Raw genomic sequence first — 17,635 nt, 5'->3', positions numbered from 1 at the left:
AGTTAAGTGTGCAAAATCAGCTTCTTTTGGACTCTAGTGAGACTCCACCAGGCACCACAGCACTCACTGCTCAATACATGACCCGACTGTTCCTATAAATTATGGACTCTGTGACTATAATTGACCTTTTTTTTTTTTTAAATAAAAAAAAAAAGAACAGTTTAGTGTAAATTTCAGTTTCTTTAAGTGTGTGTTTGAGAATGGATGTTTGCTTGATTCTGTATATGTTCTCCCTGTGGAGCAGCAGCATGATGTGCTGTGTCGAGCAGTCGAGCGTTCCTAATTATAGGCGGCTGTTATGTGATGTGTTTGGGGGTATAGCTGCGTCGGAGGTGTGATGTTTATCTCTACCTCCAGGAATAGCTGTGACATCCTTTTTCAACTGGTCAAAACCTCTGAATAATGCTGCTGTTGCTGCTGTAAGTTTGATCACAGTGTGCTTATATTGCCATTCAAATATCGTGCCTGCATATGTTTCAATAAATACTTGAATTCTACCAAACCTCTGGTCCAGGTTTGCCCTGTTTTGCAAGACTGAGCTTTATAGAGTGGAACATGTCACAGGGTGCCAGTTTATGTCAATGTAAGAACTACACATCTACACATGTGATGATTCATGATCGTGGACTTGGATTAGACTGACCTCGGGTCATTTTCCAGCATCAGTCCCTCCAACGGGTATTAGATGGCATTTGTGTTTGGCTGGTTGTCAAATAATAATAATAATAATAATAACAATAATAATGTGTTTACTACTACTACTTGTTATGTTGCCCTCAAGTTGCAAAGTGAAGCTTTAACTTATTCATGCTGCCACTTTTAGACTGGTTTTGATTACTGTCCCTTCTAGTACTATAGTTATAGTAGTGCTGGAGGCACGCCTCCTTTCTTTACTCTTTGCTTCCAAGAATCCAGACTCAAAATTTCACTAATTTGGCTGAGGTATGACAACGCCTGGACTGAATATTTAAATTTAAATGCTTGGTTCAAGTGGTTGTCGCTATGTGCAGAGTACGACACGGAGTATCTACAGCCATCTGTAGAACAGACAGGAAGCTCTGTCATGGTTTGGGACTGCATTCAGCCCGTGATGTTGTAGATCTTGTCAAAATTGATAGAATTATGAATGCAGAAAAATACCATCAGACTTGCATGCTACTCCACCATGCAGTACCATCTGGTGTCCAATTGGCAATGGCTTCATTTTGCAGTATGACAATGAGCCCAAACACACTGCCAATGCAGTAAAAGCATACCTTGATACAAAAACACACAGTGGAACACTATTGGTCACAGACTGTCCTCCCAAGACCTACATTATTGAAGCAGTGTGAGATCATGTTGGTAGAACAAAAGAAGGGAATAGAACAAAAGGCAGCCAACATATTTTCTTTCAAACTGTGTTACTCTATTTTTTTGTGTTAATGCTGGCTGTTGTAGAAAATCTATTTCATTGAAATCCTCCATCTGGCCTCCCCACAGATTGAAGACATTGTTACACGAATCCAAGATGAGAAAGCAGGAGGTGTAGCCATACGGACTGTCAAAAGCTTCCTCTCCAAGATCCCAAGTGTGGTATCAGGTCAGTATTTGTGTGCAAAGGTGTGTGTGTGTGTTTATCCACATAGACACCCAACTAATGGAGCAAGTGGAGAAATATTATGGTTTTGCTACACTGCATTTTTTTGGTGATTGATTATAGGGAAAAGCTAAACCCTTGATGCTTACAGGTTAGTGCTGGCTCTGCTATACTGTGTGTGTGTGTGTGTGCACACACCTGTTTAGACATCTTTGTGGGGACCAACAGTCACTTATGAGGACAAAGGTGCCTGTCCTCATGAGTTTAAAGGCATTTTTGAGACTCAAAATGTGGTTTTAGTGTCAGGGTTATAATTAGGTTATTGTTAGGTTTAGGATAAGGGTCAGGGTTAGGCACTCATTTTTGATGGTTAGAGTTAGGGTAAGCGGCTAGGGAAAGCATTATGTCAATTAGATGTCCTCACTAAGATATTAAAACGAGAATGTGTGTGTGTATGTGTGTGATCCCCATTGCTAATCAGTACAAACTTGTCCCAAGTGATTTATTCTATGATCAAACATAACTATGTCCACCACCACAAGGCACAATGGGTTGGTGTGTGAGTCACTTTGTCAGATACCAGATGGGACACCATATTGGGGAGTTGGGAGATTTTTGGATCAACCTTTTAGTCAGTACTCTATCACCACCATTAGTGTGACACAACATGAGGGAAGAATACCGTACCATCCTTTCTGAAGAAAGAGGCTCGTAGAATCAATCCTAAGGTACGATAAAGCTGTTATTGGTGGCACATGGTGGACCAGCATCTTATTAAGACACTTTATGTTGGCTTTTCCTCTAAATTGTCCCCCCATCTATACAAAATCATAAATCAGCAACTGGAAAAAAAGTAAACGCTTGTTAGTGCAGTCTAACTGGAAGCTGTGTCTGCACACTTTGGCTGCTGTTGACTGATTTCAGATTGTTCAGCTCAAACACAATCAGTGACTAAAAACAGAACATAGGAAAAGGTGGGCTTAGGGATTAGGGTTGGGGCATTTCAAGCAAAAGCACTCCTCCCTATCCACTTGGAAAAATTCGACTAATCTTCCAAGATTGCCCCCAGATGACTTTGCACAGACTTGCAGACTTGTATATTTGCCAACTTTACCTATGCTGGGCCTCATTTAGCGGACTTTGGCTTTGCTTTTTTAGAAGAGCATTAGATGCTACCATAGATTTAAGATATAAGAACAGTTGCATAAAATATTTGATATTTTTGTAATTGCAGTATTCACAAATGTCAAACATCCCTTGCAGGAACACAATGCAGACTCGCGCCCTCTCCTCTTGCGTTTTGCACATGAAGGCAGGTGTCAGAGTGAGTTTCTGTGGTCAGGGCAGAAGCAAAGTGTACCTGCCACTCTGAAATTTCACCTTTTTAAGGTTAAATGGATCTGTTTTTTTCAGTGGTTGTGTATCTGTGTGTGAGGGCTCATTTAAATTGCAGCTACTACTGTTAGAGGCAGATGATGTCTTTGCCAATAAGACCTTGGCCATTGAGGAAACTGCCCGTGGTGCCGTGCTGCCCTTGTAACTATCACAGAAAAGCTCCTCTCTTCTTTCTCTCTGTCTCCACAAACTGTACTCATTTACGTTTGTACTGCTGTGTGCCCGTGTATGAAGTGAGTCACCCCTCACGGACGAGGGGGTTGCTCCCCGTCCCGAGGCTGTTTCTGAGTCACTCCTTCACATGGCTCCCTCAGGACCGACAGCCTCCCGGTTTCTCTCTCCAGCCTCTGCTATGTGTAAGACGGGGCCAAAAAACGAGCCGTCCAGGAGCGAAAAGAGAACGAGCCGCACCCTGATTACTTAACGTTATATTTACACACCTATTCAGCTTTGACAGCTTTGACCCACAGCTTCAAAGGGACGTGAATCACAAAGCTTATTTGTGTTTTCCACATTGCGGCTTTTGTTGAAACTGTTGCAGAGCTGGAATTGTGACGCCTCTTCTAACCCGTGTCCTTCTGTGAATAACAGGGGCGGACATTGTTCAGTGGCTGATGAAAAACCTCTCCATAGAAGATCCAGGTAAATGTCAGTACATGTAAGCACAGCAGAGCTTCCAATCGAAGACGACGGCAGCTTCACGTGTCTGCTTTCTTTCATGTCACCAGCTGAAGCCATCCATCTGGGCAGTTTGATCGCTGCCCATGGATACGTCTTCCCCATCTCTGACCACGTTCTGACGCTTAAAGATGACGGAACCCTTTATCGCTTCCAGGTACGAAAAAAAAATCCACCTTGGGACTGTCCTTGATATGTGTTAGAAGGCCTTTAAATATAGAATAATGAGCTGATGGCAGTTTATCAGAGGGATGTGTTTATTGCGTGATACTAATGAGAGCAATCCCTCCTAAGCCTATTACTCATCCCACCAAGGTCGATACTGTGTACCCCTGCTGGATGCTTCATCAGAGCAGGGGGTGGCCTGTAGAACTGGGCCGATGGGTCAGTAATGCAGCTTGTCAGTCTGGTGGTTTTGTTTTTTTTCCTTTGCTCCTTCTTCTTCTTATACAGCACGAACACTGACAGATCTGTCTGATGGCTACAGACTCTGCTATGACTCATTACTGTGACTGGGCCATTAGCATCTTAATCCAGCAAGCAGGCTACGCCAGGCAAGCTCCCCTATGGGAAGCACTGAGCTGGCTACACGCTGGCTCTGCACTTTTTGCTGTTGCCAGCCGTCCCTCGGCCCCTCCTCAGTCTACCGCTGGATGCATTTATCTTCACCCATTGCTCAAGATTAAAAGCCATTATTGCGGCTGTGCAGCGAGGGCAGCGAATGCCGCGCTTCCTTATTCAGCAGAGGCTAAAAATATTCCCTCTGATGTTGTCGTGATGCAACAGGCTCGCGTCATCGGAACCTCTGAAAAGAGTCCACAGTGGATTTGAAATGCGCTGGCCAGCCTACATTGCAAGAAATAGTGTCAGGGGGAATTTTGAATTGCTAGTCTACAAAAATAAAGAAATTTTAAATATGTGCTACACCAGGAGAAGACCCAGATTTGATTATGTGCCTTCTGCTGTTTGTCACAAATTCACAGTTTTGTGCACAGAGTGGTGACTTTCTTTTGATTTGTCATAATTTCTTCCTCTCCGAATCCAAATGACACCGCTGAATGAGAGCACGTTAACTTTTCTGTTCATTACATTCAAACCAGCACACTCATCAGTGCCGGGCCTTTGCTCCCGAGCTAATTGCTTTTATGACAAATAGTGCGAATGAAAAATGTCCATGATAAGTTCTAATTTTGCCCTGTTATTAAGAGCGTATGATAGATGTGAATGATCCATTAATAATGGACTTGAGAATGAACTTTGAATGCATAATATCACTTGCAGTAGACTTTAAGATAGAGAGACTGCAGCTACCATTGCCATTGCAGATCATTACCTGGAGCGCACGGAGGTCAAAGGTCACAATCAAACAAAGAGTACTCATCCATAAAAGGGGCAGGGGTGGTGGAAGTATTTGCTGTTTTTTTACTTGATGATAAAAAAATTGATTATTTGTGTAAATAAGCAAAATCTTTTTTTTAAATTATTCTTCCTGCTTTCATCAGTCTCCGTACTTCTGGCCTTCAAACTGTTGGGAGCCCGAGAACACAGACTATGGTGAGTCACACGCTATTCCCTGTTTCTCCATCAGTGAGATCTCCCTAATGCCTTCAGCTGTCTCATTTTCTCCACAACTGACATCTGTAGCTCTGTGGCTGACACTCACTGAGTATTGATCCATTCCCTGTAATGTATCTGGCCCCCGAGGAACCCCACCCCCGCACCCACCACCACCCGCTTCCCTCCTAACACCACCAGGGAGAATCCTGTGGGATACAATTAGCTTAACAAAATAAAGGGACAGTCACTGCTTTGACAGCATCTCTGGCTATCTGCATGGCATTTACTCGAGGTTTGGTATTTCAAAAGAGAACACATGGCCTGCCTGGCTGCTCTGGCAGGATGTGCATTAGTTCACACAGCTGCGTCCTTGGTTTAAAAAAAAAAAAGCAAACAAAGAAACCCCACCATGCATTGCAAGTATTCTTTTTGTTGTTGTTTTATTGTAGTTATGACAGTGCTTATTCCCCTCTCTATGTTTCACTCTTTGTCTTTGTCACCCTGCAGCCATTTACCTGTGCAAGCGCACGATGCAGAATAAAGCCAGGCTTGAGCTCGCTGACTACGAGGCTGTAAGTAAACTGTCGTTTTGGTTTAGCGATCGCCAGAAAGCTCCCAATTCAATTCCATCATAGTGCATGAACCATAGTATGATGATGCTCTCGATTTCCTGTTTTCCTTCACTTTGTTGAAAAACCAAAAACGTGCTGAAGCAGTCTCTTCTGGGCTTTTAAAATAACAAAATGTATTTACAAGAGGATAAGAAAAGGAAAACAAACAAACAACAAAAAAGAAGAACAACAACATCAAATTCTGAAAGGTAGATTTCTTTTCCAGGAACACCACTTTGAGGAATACAATGCAGTCATTTACCGGCCCCCAAATGTAAATAAAAATATCTTTAGGTATACCTGCATCAGCAGATCGATACAGTCTCAGGAGGGGCGTTGCTGCAGTGCTGATCTCGTTGTTACACAATAGCAATCCGCTACACTTTAATATTCTAAATGACTCTGCAACTATTGTCCAGTGGACTTCCTTTCACTCCTATTCAGGTCACTTTATGCCTTCAGGCCTCATTGCTTTCACTGATAACATGCCTGCTTCTGTAGTTTTTTTTCCCCCTCTGATTTTGTAACAAGCTCACATACTGTATTAATGCTTGAATAGCTTTTTGGAACCCAATGTTCACTTACAGGCACCAAAAAATGCAATTTCTACAGGTAAATACTGTTTATGATCATTGTTATAGTAATAAATAAACCTGAGAGGTAAACAATCCACAAAAAGCACATTATCACCTCTCTTATTACCACAGGATACCTTGATTGGTTAGGACTGTAAACCCTTAACTCTAATGTTATGTTTTAGAACCAAGCAACTTAAATTTGTTTCATAAAATGTTAAAAATTATTGATGCAAGTTAATTCCCGTGTATGTCAGGTCTTGAGAAAGCATCTACTGTGCCTAATTATAAAGCGCATCTAATTTTCCCACAGTGATCCCTGTGGGGGATGTGTTTAATCATTGCAGTTTACTGGAGATGAAATCAATGATGTATACTGAAACAATATACCTGTGTGAAACTCACACTACATGTGGTATCGGCATCTTGTCATAAAAGTGAAGGCATCAGAGTGAAAAATCCAAGGGCCTTGAAATCAAAGTCAAGCCCTTGAAGATAAACTCCTAAAGTCTTCCTCTTACACCGTGCCTGATTGGCTCCTCCAGGAGAACCTCGCCAGGCTGCAGAGGGCTTTCGCCAGGAAGTGGGAATTTATCTTCATGCAAGCTGAGGCTCAAGTCAAGTGAGTATATCAGTTAATTTTCTAACTTCAGCACTAATGTGACAGGATAGATGCTGATACAATCAGGTTTAGAGAATGCTGAGCTTTGGCTGCCTGCAGTGTTTGTGTTCTTTGTAAGCCTGACACCTGGTGGCTGAAATGTGCAAGTGCAGCGATAGTCCTGCAGTTAATGGCATACAGTAGCTGTCCTTTCTTGTCTTTTAAAATAGAAAATCAAAGTCTTGGCATCATTTAGTTGTTGCTGCTCTGTGGCTGTAAACGTGAGGATATAAAGAAAAGGCTTCTTATGTCTGGAGAGTAACGACAACAAGCAAATGCCAGCTGGTAAATGTCAGTTATGTAAGAGCTAGGTCCCACCAGGCCTCTCTTGGTGAACTGAGCAGACAGGTTAAGACCTACACCCCAGAGTTTCTTTGCTCTTTTGTCTGGCCTGTCTGTGTTTTTAACGTATGCCGGCAGCAGAGAGCAAGTATGGACCTTCAGAGGGTTAATATTTCAGAGCCGTGAGCGTTTTATTTTAAAGACCTGTTTCCTCTGCTCTCAGGATTGACAGGAAGAAGGACAAGGCGGAGAGGAAGATCCTTGACAGCCAGGAGAGGGCATTTTGGGACGTTCATCGGCCAGTGGTGAGTAACAGCCAAAATAAGGAAAAGAAAAAGTGCAGAAAGGAAAAAGAGGGTCACATGGTTCAACTAAAAAATGGAAATGAACTCAACAAAAGAACAGAAAAGAAGGGATGTTTTGTAGGTAGACAGTTTTAGCATTTAAACACTGAAAAGAGCAGATTTAGCTCCACATGCTGTCCAGCAGATAGCCATGTTGTGTTGCTGGTAGCACAATCAGATTTGGTGCCAGTCAATTTGCATAAGAGTCTTTTGTGAGTGTGGCGTTGCTCAATAGAGCACCAGCACCGTATTGTGTGAGCAGCACAAGTGTAGACAATACATGCTGGAGAAACAGTCTTATCTGACCCAGAAACATGCTTTGTCTGCTGCTGCCTCCCACAGCCAGGCTGTGTCAACACCACAGAGATGGACATCCGCAAGTGCCGAAGAGAGAAGAACCCACACAGGGTAAAAAAGGTGAGAGGAAGAGACAAGCTGGCACCAACCACGTTCATTTTTAAATGTAAGGTTTTTTATTAACTTTGCTGCTTAGTCATTATATATATATATATACACACACACACATAAAGACAAGAAAAACGCCCTTTGATCGATTGTATGAGTGTTAATTTTGCTTGTTTGGAATATTACAAACATGAGAATCAGTTGATCGGAGTATCATCTTATGAAGGACTCATAAATAACTGAGTTAGAGAAATTTGCTCATCTTTTGTGTGTTCAAAAAAACAAACAAAAACCTATCGGCTGATCAGATTTTTAATTCAACACATATCGTTATCAGCAGCGGTCTCCTAATAAAAAACTTCTAATAAAAAATAAATTAAAAAATAAATGCCATTTTTATTATTTCTATTCAAATAAATCTAAAAATATTTCCTTTTCGGGTTTTTTTCAAAGCTTACTAAGTGGTCTTTGTGTGCAGCTGTGAAAATGTCCTCTTCGACACTTTAGATCCCTTATTCCCCGACACAATACTGAGTCCTGCTCCCAAAACAATCACCAGACATACATCAAAATGGGGTTAACAACATGGCAGCGGTAACAAATTGAAACCGTGTCCCACGTGTGTCTCCACTCGCCCGCTCTAGTCGGTCTATGGGGTACCAGATGATGGCCAGAGCCAACCGAGTCCTGTCCACATCGGCTCCCAGCCGACCAGGAAGACCACCAAAGAGGATGTTCAGAAGGAGGTGAGCCAGGGCGTCGTTACCGTCAGCCTGCCTCACTCATCCATCATAACATAGCCGCGGTTGGGGACGTAGACCGATGAGCCGTTCCCTTATTTAACCTCCTCATTACTCCTCCTCCCTCTCCCACAGATTACCTTCTTGAACATCCAGCTGGAGAGACACTGTATGAAAGTTTCCAAAGTGGCCGACAGTCTCATGACCTACACCGAGCAGTTCATGGAATATGACCCCTTTGTGTCAGCCGTAGAGCCTTCGAACCCATGGATCAGTGACGACACTACCTTCTGGGACTTGGAGGCAAGGTGAGGCTTGAAACGGGGAAAGCATGTTGGGATGTGACCTGAGAGTGTGCCAGGAACTAATGATGCTTTAAACCCACACTAAGGTCAGGTGGAGTGTAGAGGTCTCAGTGCTAATGAACTGTTGCTATCCTGAATTAGCTGGGATCTGTCTGTTTGGATCTCATCTCACATGAACACTAACGCTGGCATTCCCAAAGGTTCACTCTGTCCTGACTTGCTGGTCGTGACTCTCTGTAGGCCAAGTGACCAGACCTTCTATTCTATTCTATCCCATCTTATTCTGTTTTTTTCGGATGTGTTTCAATGTGAGCAGTCGCGAACCCACCCAGCAGCGTGTGAAGAAATGGGGCTTCTCCCTGGAGGAGGCGCTAAAGGACCCAGCAGGTCGAGACCAGTTCCTAAAGTTCCTGGAATCAGAATTCAGCTCAGAAAACCTGCGGTAAGAATCTCTATTATTTGACTTCTGTAAAGGTTTATGTTTTTTTGCAGTCTGGTATGTTGCAGTAGCATGATGCTGCTGCTATAAAATGCAGAGCTATGCTTTTTAGTGGCTAAAGAAAACAAGGCATGTGTGATAAGAGTGAAAGAAGTCATAAAAAATGTAAAATTGACACTGTAAACACATTTTCTGGAAGTTGTTATTGACTGTGTATGACACTGTTGTAGGTTCTGGTTAGCAGTGCAGGATTTTAAGCGACGGCCACTCCATGAAGTTCCCTCCAGGGCGCAGGAGATCTGGCAGGAGTTTCTGGCTGAAGGAGCTCCAAGCTCCATCAACTTGGACTCTCACAGCTACGAGCGCACCAGCCAGAACCTCAAAGACCCCGGACGATACAGCTACGAGGACGCTCAGGTGGGGGGGGGGACAGATGGACTTACGTGGCTTTACGTGCTCACTTTTGATTTATCTTGGCGCTCTTCTTCGCCCAGATCTATTTTGAGTTCACCTCAAATTGACTTTACACTGCATCCCCAGTGACAACGCACAAACTCGTTTGCGTTCCCTCTAATCGGCTAAACTCTCCACACTCATGTTACACAACGGAATGAATGAGGGCAAGGATGAATAAAAAGAAAGAGGAGAAGGGAGGAATGACAGAGTGTGTTTGTGTGGGGAGCTAATGAGCCGACTAATTCCATGAATAGGTGGTTGAGTCGGTTCACCGTAGATTCCTCTGCATTCAAAGTGCGTCGGTGATGTGTGACGTGCAACGCCTCTCACTGGCAGGACATTACTCAGCTCTGTCTTGCAGGACTTTGTTGCTCATGTCAGTACTCTCGGTTTGCATCACCTCTCGCATGCATTGCATTACCATAATCAGGCCTCTCTTTATTTTCTTTTATTTTCTTTACCACACTTTCTCCTTTATCACTCACAGACCAACGCGCGCTTATGTGGCCTTCTTTATCTTGCAGGAGCACATATTCAAGCTAATGAAAAGTGACAGCTATGCACGCTTTTTGCGATCCAACATCTACCAAGACCTCCTGTTGGCCAGAAAGAAGGTGAGCTGCACTCGCTGACCATGATTTCGCCTCCACATTTAACATGATGCAATCACTCTTTTTGCGTTCCTCATATTGGTTTGATTTTATTCTATCATTTAATAAACATGGAGGTTTATAATCACTATATCAATCAAAAAGTAGATATTTTATCTATACTATATGCTGCAAGGTAAATGGAATGTAAATTACTACGTTTACATTTCAGGTTTTCTGCCTCATTTTATATTAATAAAAACACACAATCATCTTTAAATAATGATGCAATGTCATATTATGCAACATTAGTGCTAACTACAAATCATTGGTCCTTATTGGTATTATATCTGTATATTGATACACTACACTGTCAAGGTTTGAAACATAATAAAAATGTCATCTGGCCTTTACCAGGTTTTAGAATTAGACGATACAACTTCAGATAATTAACAACACATGAAATATTACACTGTGCCATTATTTTTTATTTAACAAAATTAAGCCAAAATGTTGAAGCAGTGAGTGAAAAACTAAGCGAACGCTTTCTGCTTCCATCGGAATTTAGAGGGTAAGTAGCAGCCAGGTCCTGCTAATCAAATATACTCGACTAACTCACCAACCTGCAAGTGTTTTGTCAATGCCAAGGAAGAAAGGCATGAACAGCAACCTTAGAGAAACAATTCTTGCTGCTCATCAATCTGGGAAGGGCTGTAAGGTCATTTCCTTCATCATAATACAGCGAGGAAGATTATTCACACGGTGAAAGCATTCGTGACAGCTGGGAATCTTCCCAGGAGTAGATTCACATTTGCAATGCTCTGAGAAATCTCAAAAAACAAAGAAACAAAAAACGTGCTCACATCTAAATGTTCAAGTTCATGGCATACAATCAGAATGAGACTGAACAAGTACGGCTTGTTTCAAAGATTTGCCAGGAGAAAGCCTATTCTCTTTAAAAAGATCATGGCAGCGTGGCATAAGTTTGCAAAGTTGCATCTGAACAAATTGCAAAACGTCCGGAACAATTTCCTTTTTACAGAAAAGGCCGAAGTGGAGATTTATGCCCCTAACGCTCAGCACCGTGCTTGGCCAAGCCAAACACACCACATCAGCACAAACAGCTCATACCAACTGTGGAGGGATGATGTAAGCTTGTTCTGCAGCAACAAGACTTCGAGTCGACCATAAACTCCTTCGTATATCAGAGTATTCTGGAGACAAATGTTCATTTTTGTAAAGGAAATAATGACACAGTGTAATATTTCATGTGTAACTGTTCGTCTGGTGTATATTTAATCATTTTACAACCTGTCAAGGACCAGCTGATAATTTTTATTATGCCCTCATATGTAAAACTTTAGAATTGAGGGTGTACTTTCGTTTTTTCACATGACTTTAGGTAACAAAGTCTTTGTGGTATTGTTGGATGTAATGATCTTCTTCCACCACTAGTCAGTAGTGTTGGGTGATATTGCACTTTTAAACGTGATGTTTTGTTACTGTAGTTTCTATTAAAAATGTTACTTGATAGGGTTCTTTTATGCTTCCACACAAAACCTCTGAAAAACTTATAATCAGGCAGAATTTACATTATGATGTTCTTCTTGTCCTTTTCACCCATAAAATGACAAAAAAATTTAAATACTTCCTCAATGTAAATGCTGTCCTTTCTGCTATCTTGCTAGCACATGCACACGCATACTAGTCCAGTATGCAGCTCCCTTCCAAAAGCACTAGGAGAAAAACAAAAGGAAATATGCATTTTCTTTTTTTTTTTATTGTTTTGCAGTAACAAAAAAAATTGCAAAAGATTCAGACTGTTTTAAAAAAAGAAGAAGAAGAAGAATATATACATGGGAAACAAACATATTCAAACAAGCAACTCAAGGTTTGGGACTTACTGAAGTATTTGGATCACATTGAAATAAAGTGGGTCATTTAATGTCACGTAGCAGCATTTCACAGCTCTTAATAAGGTCTTCAAAGCACCGTAAGGCTACAAGCAGAGCCCCAAAAAGGCACAACCACTGTGCCCAAAATGCAGGTGCAAGGAAACTGCTAAATTATTTAAAATGTCAACGGAACAGTCTTGAAAAAAAAACATGAGATCATAAACACAGACAAAAAGAAACTCACAGAGCACAAGTATTACCGTGTTATATAAAAATTCTATGCTACTTTTGTCTGTCTCCTTCAGTGTAACCTTTAAATCTCATGTAGCAGCACTCATTTAGCTGTTTAACTGTAATGCAGAGCTTTTCAGCAAATCACAGCTTCTCTGTTCATGCTAGCCTTTCTGCCCTTTCCCCCTTTGGACACTGCTCCTTGTGCTGGCCTGTCACTGATCCCACTTCATTCCCTAAAAATAATAAATGCAACCCCTTGCACTCTCCGTTGGCCCTCATTTTTTATTTTTTTTTTATTTTGCAATGCTTGGCCCCCCTTTTTTCCCTCACTAACAACATCACTCCCAACTCCCTCGTCAACACCCATACCTGACCCAAACACTCACCCTGCTTCCCCCCCTCCAAAACAGCAGCCAGCAGACACTGAACAGGGCCGCCGCACCTCCTTGGAGAAGTTCACCCGCAGTGTGGTAAGTCATGTGGAGCTGGGGGCTGTTCATATCACAAACCACACTGGCTGGCTCACTATCAGTGGCTTGTTTGCAGTTATAACCATGTTACACTCTGTTGTGAATTTTTTTTAAACCTTTAATAGGACGTGTGTGTGTGTGTGTGTGTGTGTGTGTCAATAAGTTAACACCCTAGTCACTTTGAATGGTCACAACCTAACACTTTTTGATCAAACCACATTGCTGGTAGAGATTCTTTGTGTTACTTTTGCTGTCGGAACCTCAGACTGGTAACGAGTTTTCGTTTTAATCTACTTTCCAGGGCAAGTCATTGACGGGAAAACGCCTGACAGGCCTGATGCAGTCATCCTGACACAGCCTGTGCTGCAGGGGCACAGCCAGACCCTGTCGGGTGGGTGGCTGCCGCACAGGGGCCGGGGCACGGGCACAGGCAGTGGAGCTGGGCTGGACAGGGCTGCTGCGGAGGCTCTCAGACACTGCTCCGAGGACTGCTGCCATATTGGTATTGCAGCACTGGGCTTGCTGGGGTGAACACCCCAAATTGAAACACTGATGATGAGACAATGTCGACAAGGGGAAACCTCAGCCAACACACAGCACGGCATGCAGCGTACAGTACAAGCAAATGCAGTGCAGGGCTCTTCATCACTTAGGCGGCAAACTGGTTGTGAGTCTCGATGAAGCTGATCAGTTTATTGTTTTCAGGTTGTTTTATATTAAGCGTTATTAGAAACGAAAAGAACATCTGCTAAATATTCTTTGATAGGACTGCGTGTAACTCGCCACAACGTTTGCAGTGATGACTATCGTCTTATGATTTCGGGATCCAAAAATAGCTGCAGCCAATCCTAACTCGGACATAAATACAAAGTCTAAGAGGCACATCAGCACAGACACAAATCTGTTTTACATTTGCCTCTGTACTCACAAAGCAGCCAGCAATAAATAAAGCCTGTCCAGTTTTTTTTGATTGTTTTGTTTTTAGAAATATCCAACCTCTTTTTATATCTTTCTATTATATTTGTGTCCTAAGCGAAGCACGTGTCAGTTAAACAGCGAGCACAGCTTTAGCACTGTGAAAAGACGCAGTACAAAGCCTGTATTCTCCACGCTGAGAGGCATCTACAAAATGGATTTTTAGAGGTATAACTTTTCATGCTTCATTACATTCCAAAATTTGACATAAGGGCTTAATGTAGCATTCACACTGCACCGTGGCGTGCTTCATCCAAACGTCTGTGTTGAGAATTAATGTTTCATTTCTGCAACACTGCTCTGTAATGAGACTCGTGGCGATGATGAATTTCTTCTGGCTGGCAAATTATTCATTTGCTTTGAGAGGTTCAAAAACGTGGCTGTGCAAACAGTTGTGGTGTGCAGCGCCGTTTAGTCACAGCCATGCGTACACAGTCACAGGCCAAATAGCATCTCCGGGTTTTTTTTAGGCTTCTGCTGTAGTATTTAAAGTATCCAGTGCCATGGGTCCATCTAGTGGTGGCTGAACCACAGGACCAGAAACCAGAGTGTTAAAAGACTGAACTGTGCTGTCTTCATATCATGATATCAGAACAAGTTGATCTCCCGTCTTGGAGACGTTACAAGGCCTGCTACTCAATATAGGATCACTTATTGCTTTTTTTAAACTGCATGAATATTTTTTAAATCACAAAATGTTACCTGATCATTTAAAAAACAAACATTTTTTTTGTTGTCTCCACGAATTATCTGTCGTGTTTTAATGACTATGGGGGGAAAAAAAGAAATATTTGCATGCTGGACTATTATGGAGTGCTAATTTAGGGAAGGATGGTTGGATTCTCCAAAGAGGGCACACAGACAGGGACCAGCCCTGCACCGGAGCAACGCTCCTCAGCGAATCAACATCTAAGCCCCGAACTGCAACTGGGAACAATATTTGACCCTCGATAGACGACGCACACCGAAGATAAAAGGCCTCTCTGCTCCACTGTGGCTTCAGACTCCTTCTACATACAGAAAGTGCTTGGACTGAGGAGATTATGGTCTCACAGCTCCCCCATGAGGCCAGTGACTGCTATAGAGACAAACTACGCTGCTGAATGAGTCAATCATCTATTCTTTTGTATTAGAGTCGTTGCAATGCACTGTACAGGTCATATTAGTAATTATTGTTAACATAAACCAGTAACCTCGTTGAGTATAAGGTAGAGAGATATGCTTAACTCGAGTCGATGTACCAAATGTTATCCTCAGCACAAGACACAATGACACTATGTATCGAGTGCATTGTAAATGTAAATTGGCTAAATTTCATTAACCAAAAGCACACTTTATTATGATATGGGCACATTACTATGCATGTAACATATTCAGGGCATTTTGTGCTTTTAGTTTCGCAATCAGCAAGATAACTACTGGCACTCTGAAACACTCAAGCACCTGCTGTCTATTCATGGGTACCAAATAATAAATACTATGGACCTGTCTGCTTTGTGCTGCTGTCTGGGTGTTTTTACTGCCTTGAGCCATAAAGCATAAAAGATTCTGGCAGAGATTTAGAGAAGCAGTTTTCATGCCGTAGATATGAGGAGTCAAAACGAGCCATACGTTTGTTGTAGTTTTGCTTTTATATACACCAGCGTGGATTTTTAAGTCAAACAGTCAAGATGAGGTTGAAGTGCAGATTTTAAAAGGTGTAACAAAAGTGTTACATTAACTGTTTAGGGATTGTTTTTATACGCACTCCCCATTGCACTGTAGGGGTGTAAGGAAACAAAATCATGAAAAAAAAAGACACCATTAGGTCCAAAATGGAAATTTGGACCTAACTTTATAATATCGATTCATCATCTTGACATCACTGAATTGAATTACTAGCTAAAGGAATCTGAAACAGGCTTTTAAAGAGACACTGCATTGGCATTTTTTAAGCATAACAGTTAGTTTAAGTGGTGTTGTGTAATAATAAAATTAATAATAATAAACTTTATTTATCCCCTCTGGTCCTAAAATTAGTTCATGGGGCCATTAACAGCTGTTGACTGGAAGATCTCAGACGTGTAGGTTCTAGAAGGTCACACAGGGCTACAATTTTATAATGAATTTTAAGATATACCGGTAGCCAACGTAAAGAGATTAAAACTGGAGTGCTCTTTCTTTCGTGTAGCAGCAGCATTCTGTACCAACTGGAGACGGTCAAGATCCTTCTTATTCAAACACATAGAAAAGGCTGTTACTATAATCAAGACAAGACGAAAAGAGGAATGAATAATCATCTCTAAATCCGCTTTTGACACCAGAGTTCAAAGCTTAGAAACATTTCTCATGTGGGAAAAAAAAAACAGTTTCTGATTAATCCACAAATGATGCCAAGGTTTCTGAGGTTTGGTTCGACAGAAGAGGGCAATAGACCAAGGTATTGCTTGATTTCAGTTATTTGGTTCTCTCGGGGAATAAATAGGGTTTCTTTTTTCTTTTATCAGAGTTCACCTACAAGTAGTTTTCAGACAGACTCTGGTTAATACTACTAAAACAGTTTATTACACATCAGAAAATTGCCTGATTATTTGGCCTAGGGGCAAAATAAGAGAATAGGTCCCAAGACTGAGCCCTGTGGTACCCCACACAGCAGGCTCTTGGAGACTGGTTTGCAAAAACATTGAATGTTTTGCCAGAAAGTTAGGAGGTAAACCATTCTAGAGGCCCACCTGATAAACCGACTACAACCCGGAGCCTGTTAATCTAAATACTGTGACCATGTGGTTCGTTATGCTAGAAAAACTGGCAAAACAGAGCACTAAATACTACATCTGGATATATAACATTCAGTGCAGAAAGTATATGGAGGATCAGCAACAACTGAAAATTATTCATGACTAAAAATCAATGACTGATAGCGATCCATTGTGGGTTTTTCTATGTGAGTATGCTGCTACTGGATTGGCAGTGTTTGGGGTCATTGTCATGCTGAAAAATGAAGCTGCTGATAATCAGATGGCATTGCATCGTGCCATCTAAACTGTGCTTTCTGTACACACAGAGGAGAAACCTAGCTTGGTTTCAGCACAGTTCAGATGGCATTAGCATGCACGACACAAGAAAGTAGTATGTTTTGGAGCAACGTGCTGCAATCCCAAAATTTTACAGAGTTCTGGTTTTAAAAAAAATATATATATTATTGACGTTTCTCGTATTGTGATCTTATTCCTACCTGCTGCCTAAAACGCTGTTTTACTGCCTGGTGCATTTATTGGAATCGTTTATCTCCTCTGTGCACCGCAGTTAACATTCAAATGATGTTTTTGCCACCAGTAAACATTCCTGTCAGCAGACGCTGTTACTCATCCCATTTCTTCAGACTCACTTGTTATTTATCAAGCAGCACCTACTGATCAATAAGATCTCTGTGAGCGAGATCTACTTTTGTTATCTTTGTCTTAT

General features: G+C 41.8%; 1 protein-coding gene across 5 annotated transcripts in view; it reads left to right on the top strand.

Moving 5' to 3' along the window:
* LOC120740348 (regulator of G-protein signaling 6-like) overlaps positions 1 to 15,681 on the top strand; it is a 41,011-nt gene extending 25,330 nt beyond the window's left edge. The window contains exons 3-17 of one of the 5 annotated variants that reach the window (XM_040042652.1): positions 1,483 to 1,582; positions 3,566 to 3,616; positions 3,703 to 3,809; positions 5,155 to 5,206; positions 5,717 to 5,781; positions 6,941 to 7,017; positions 7,562 to 7,643; positions 8,025 to 8,099; positions 8,732 to 8,833; positions 8,963 to 9,135; positions 9,449 to 9,574; positions 9,802 to 9,988; positions 10,552 to 10,641; positions 13,160 to 13,216; positions 13,518 to 15,681. In XM_040042652.1, coding sequence (XP_039898586.1) covers positions 1,483 to 1,582; positions 3,566 to 3,616; positions 3,703 to 3,809; positions 5,155 to 5,206; positions 5,717 to 5,781; positions 6,941 to 7,017; positions 7,562 to 7,643; positions 8,025 to 8,099; positions 8,732 to 8,833; positions 8,963 to 9,135; positions 9,449 to 9,574; positions 9,802 to 9,988; positions 10,552 to 10,641; positions 13,160 to 13,216; positions 13,518 to 13,568 — 1,395 coding nt within the window. In that variant the 3' untranslated portion in view covers positions 13,569 to 15,681. Of the gene's footprint in view, positions 1 to 1,482; positions 1,583 to 3,565; positions 3,617 to 3,702; positions 3,810 to 5,154; positions 5,207 to 5,716; positions 5,782 to 6,940; positions 7,018 to 7,561; positions 7,644 to 8,024; positions 8,100 to 8,731; positions 8,834 to 8,962; positions 9,136 to 9,448; positions 9,575 to 9,801; positions 9,989 to 10,551; positions 10,642 to 13,156 lie in introns of all 5 variants that reach the window. The other 4 variants (XM_040042651.1, XM_040042649.1, XM_040042648.1 and 1 more) reach the window with 4 other exon arrangements.
* Positions 15,682 to 17,635: the final 1,954 nt, after the last annotated feature.

This window comes from Simochromis diagramma, unplaced genomic scaffold, assembly GCF_900408965.1.
Source record: "Simochromis diagramma unplaced genomic scaffold, fSimDia1.1 OVJJ01000304.1, whole genome shotgun sequence".
In the NCBI taxonomy this organism is placed as follows: domain Eukaryota; kingdom Metazoa; phylum Chordata; class Actinopteri; order Cichliformes; family Cichlidae; genus Simochromis; species Simochromis diagramma.
Note: the sequence above shows the minus strand (reverse complement) of the source record. Positions and strands in the feature narration are given on the sequence as shown.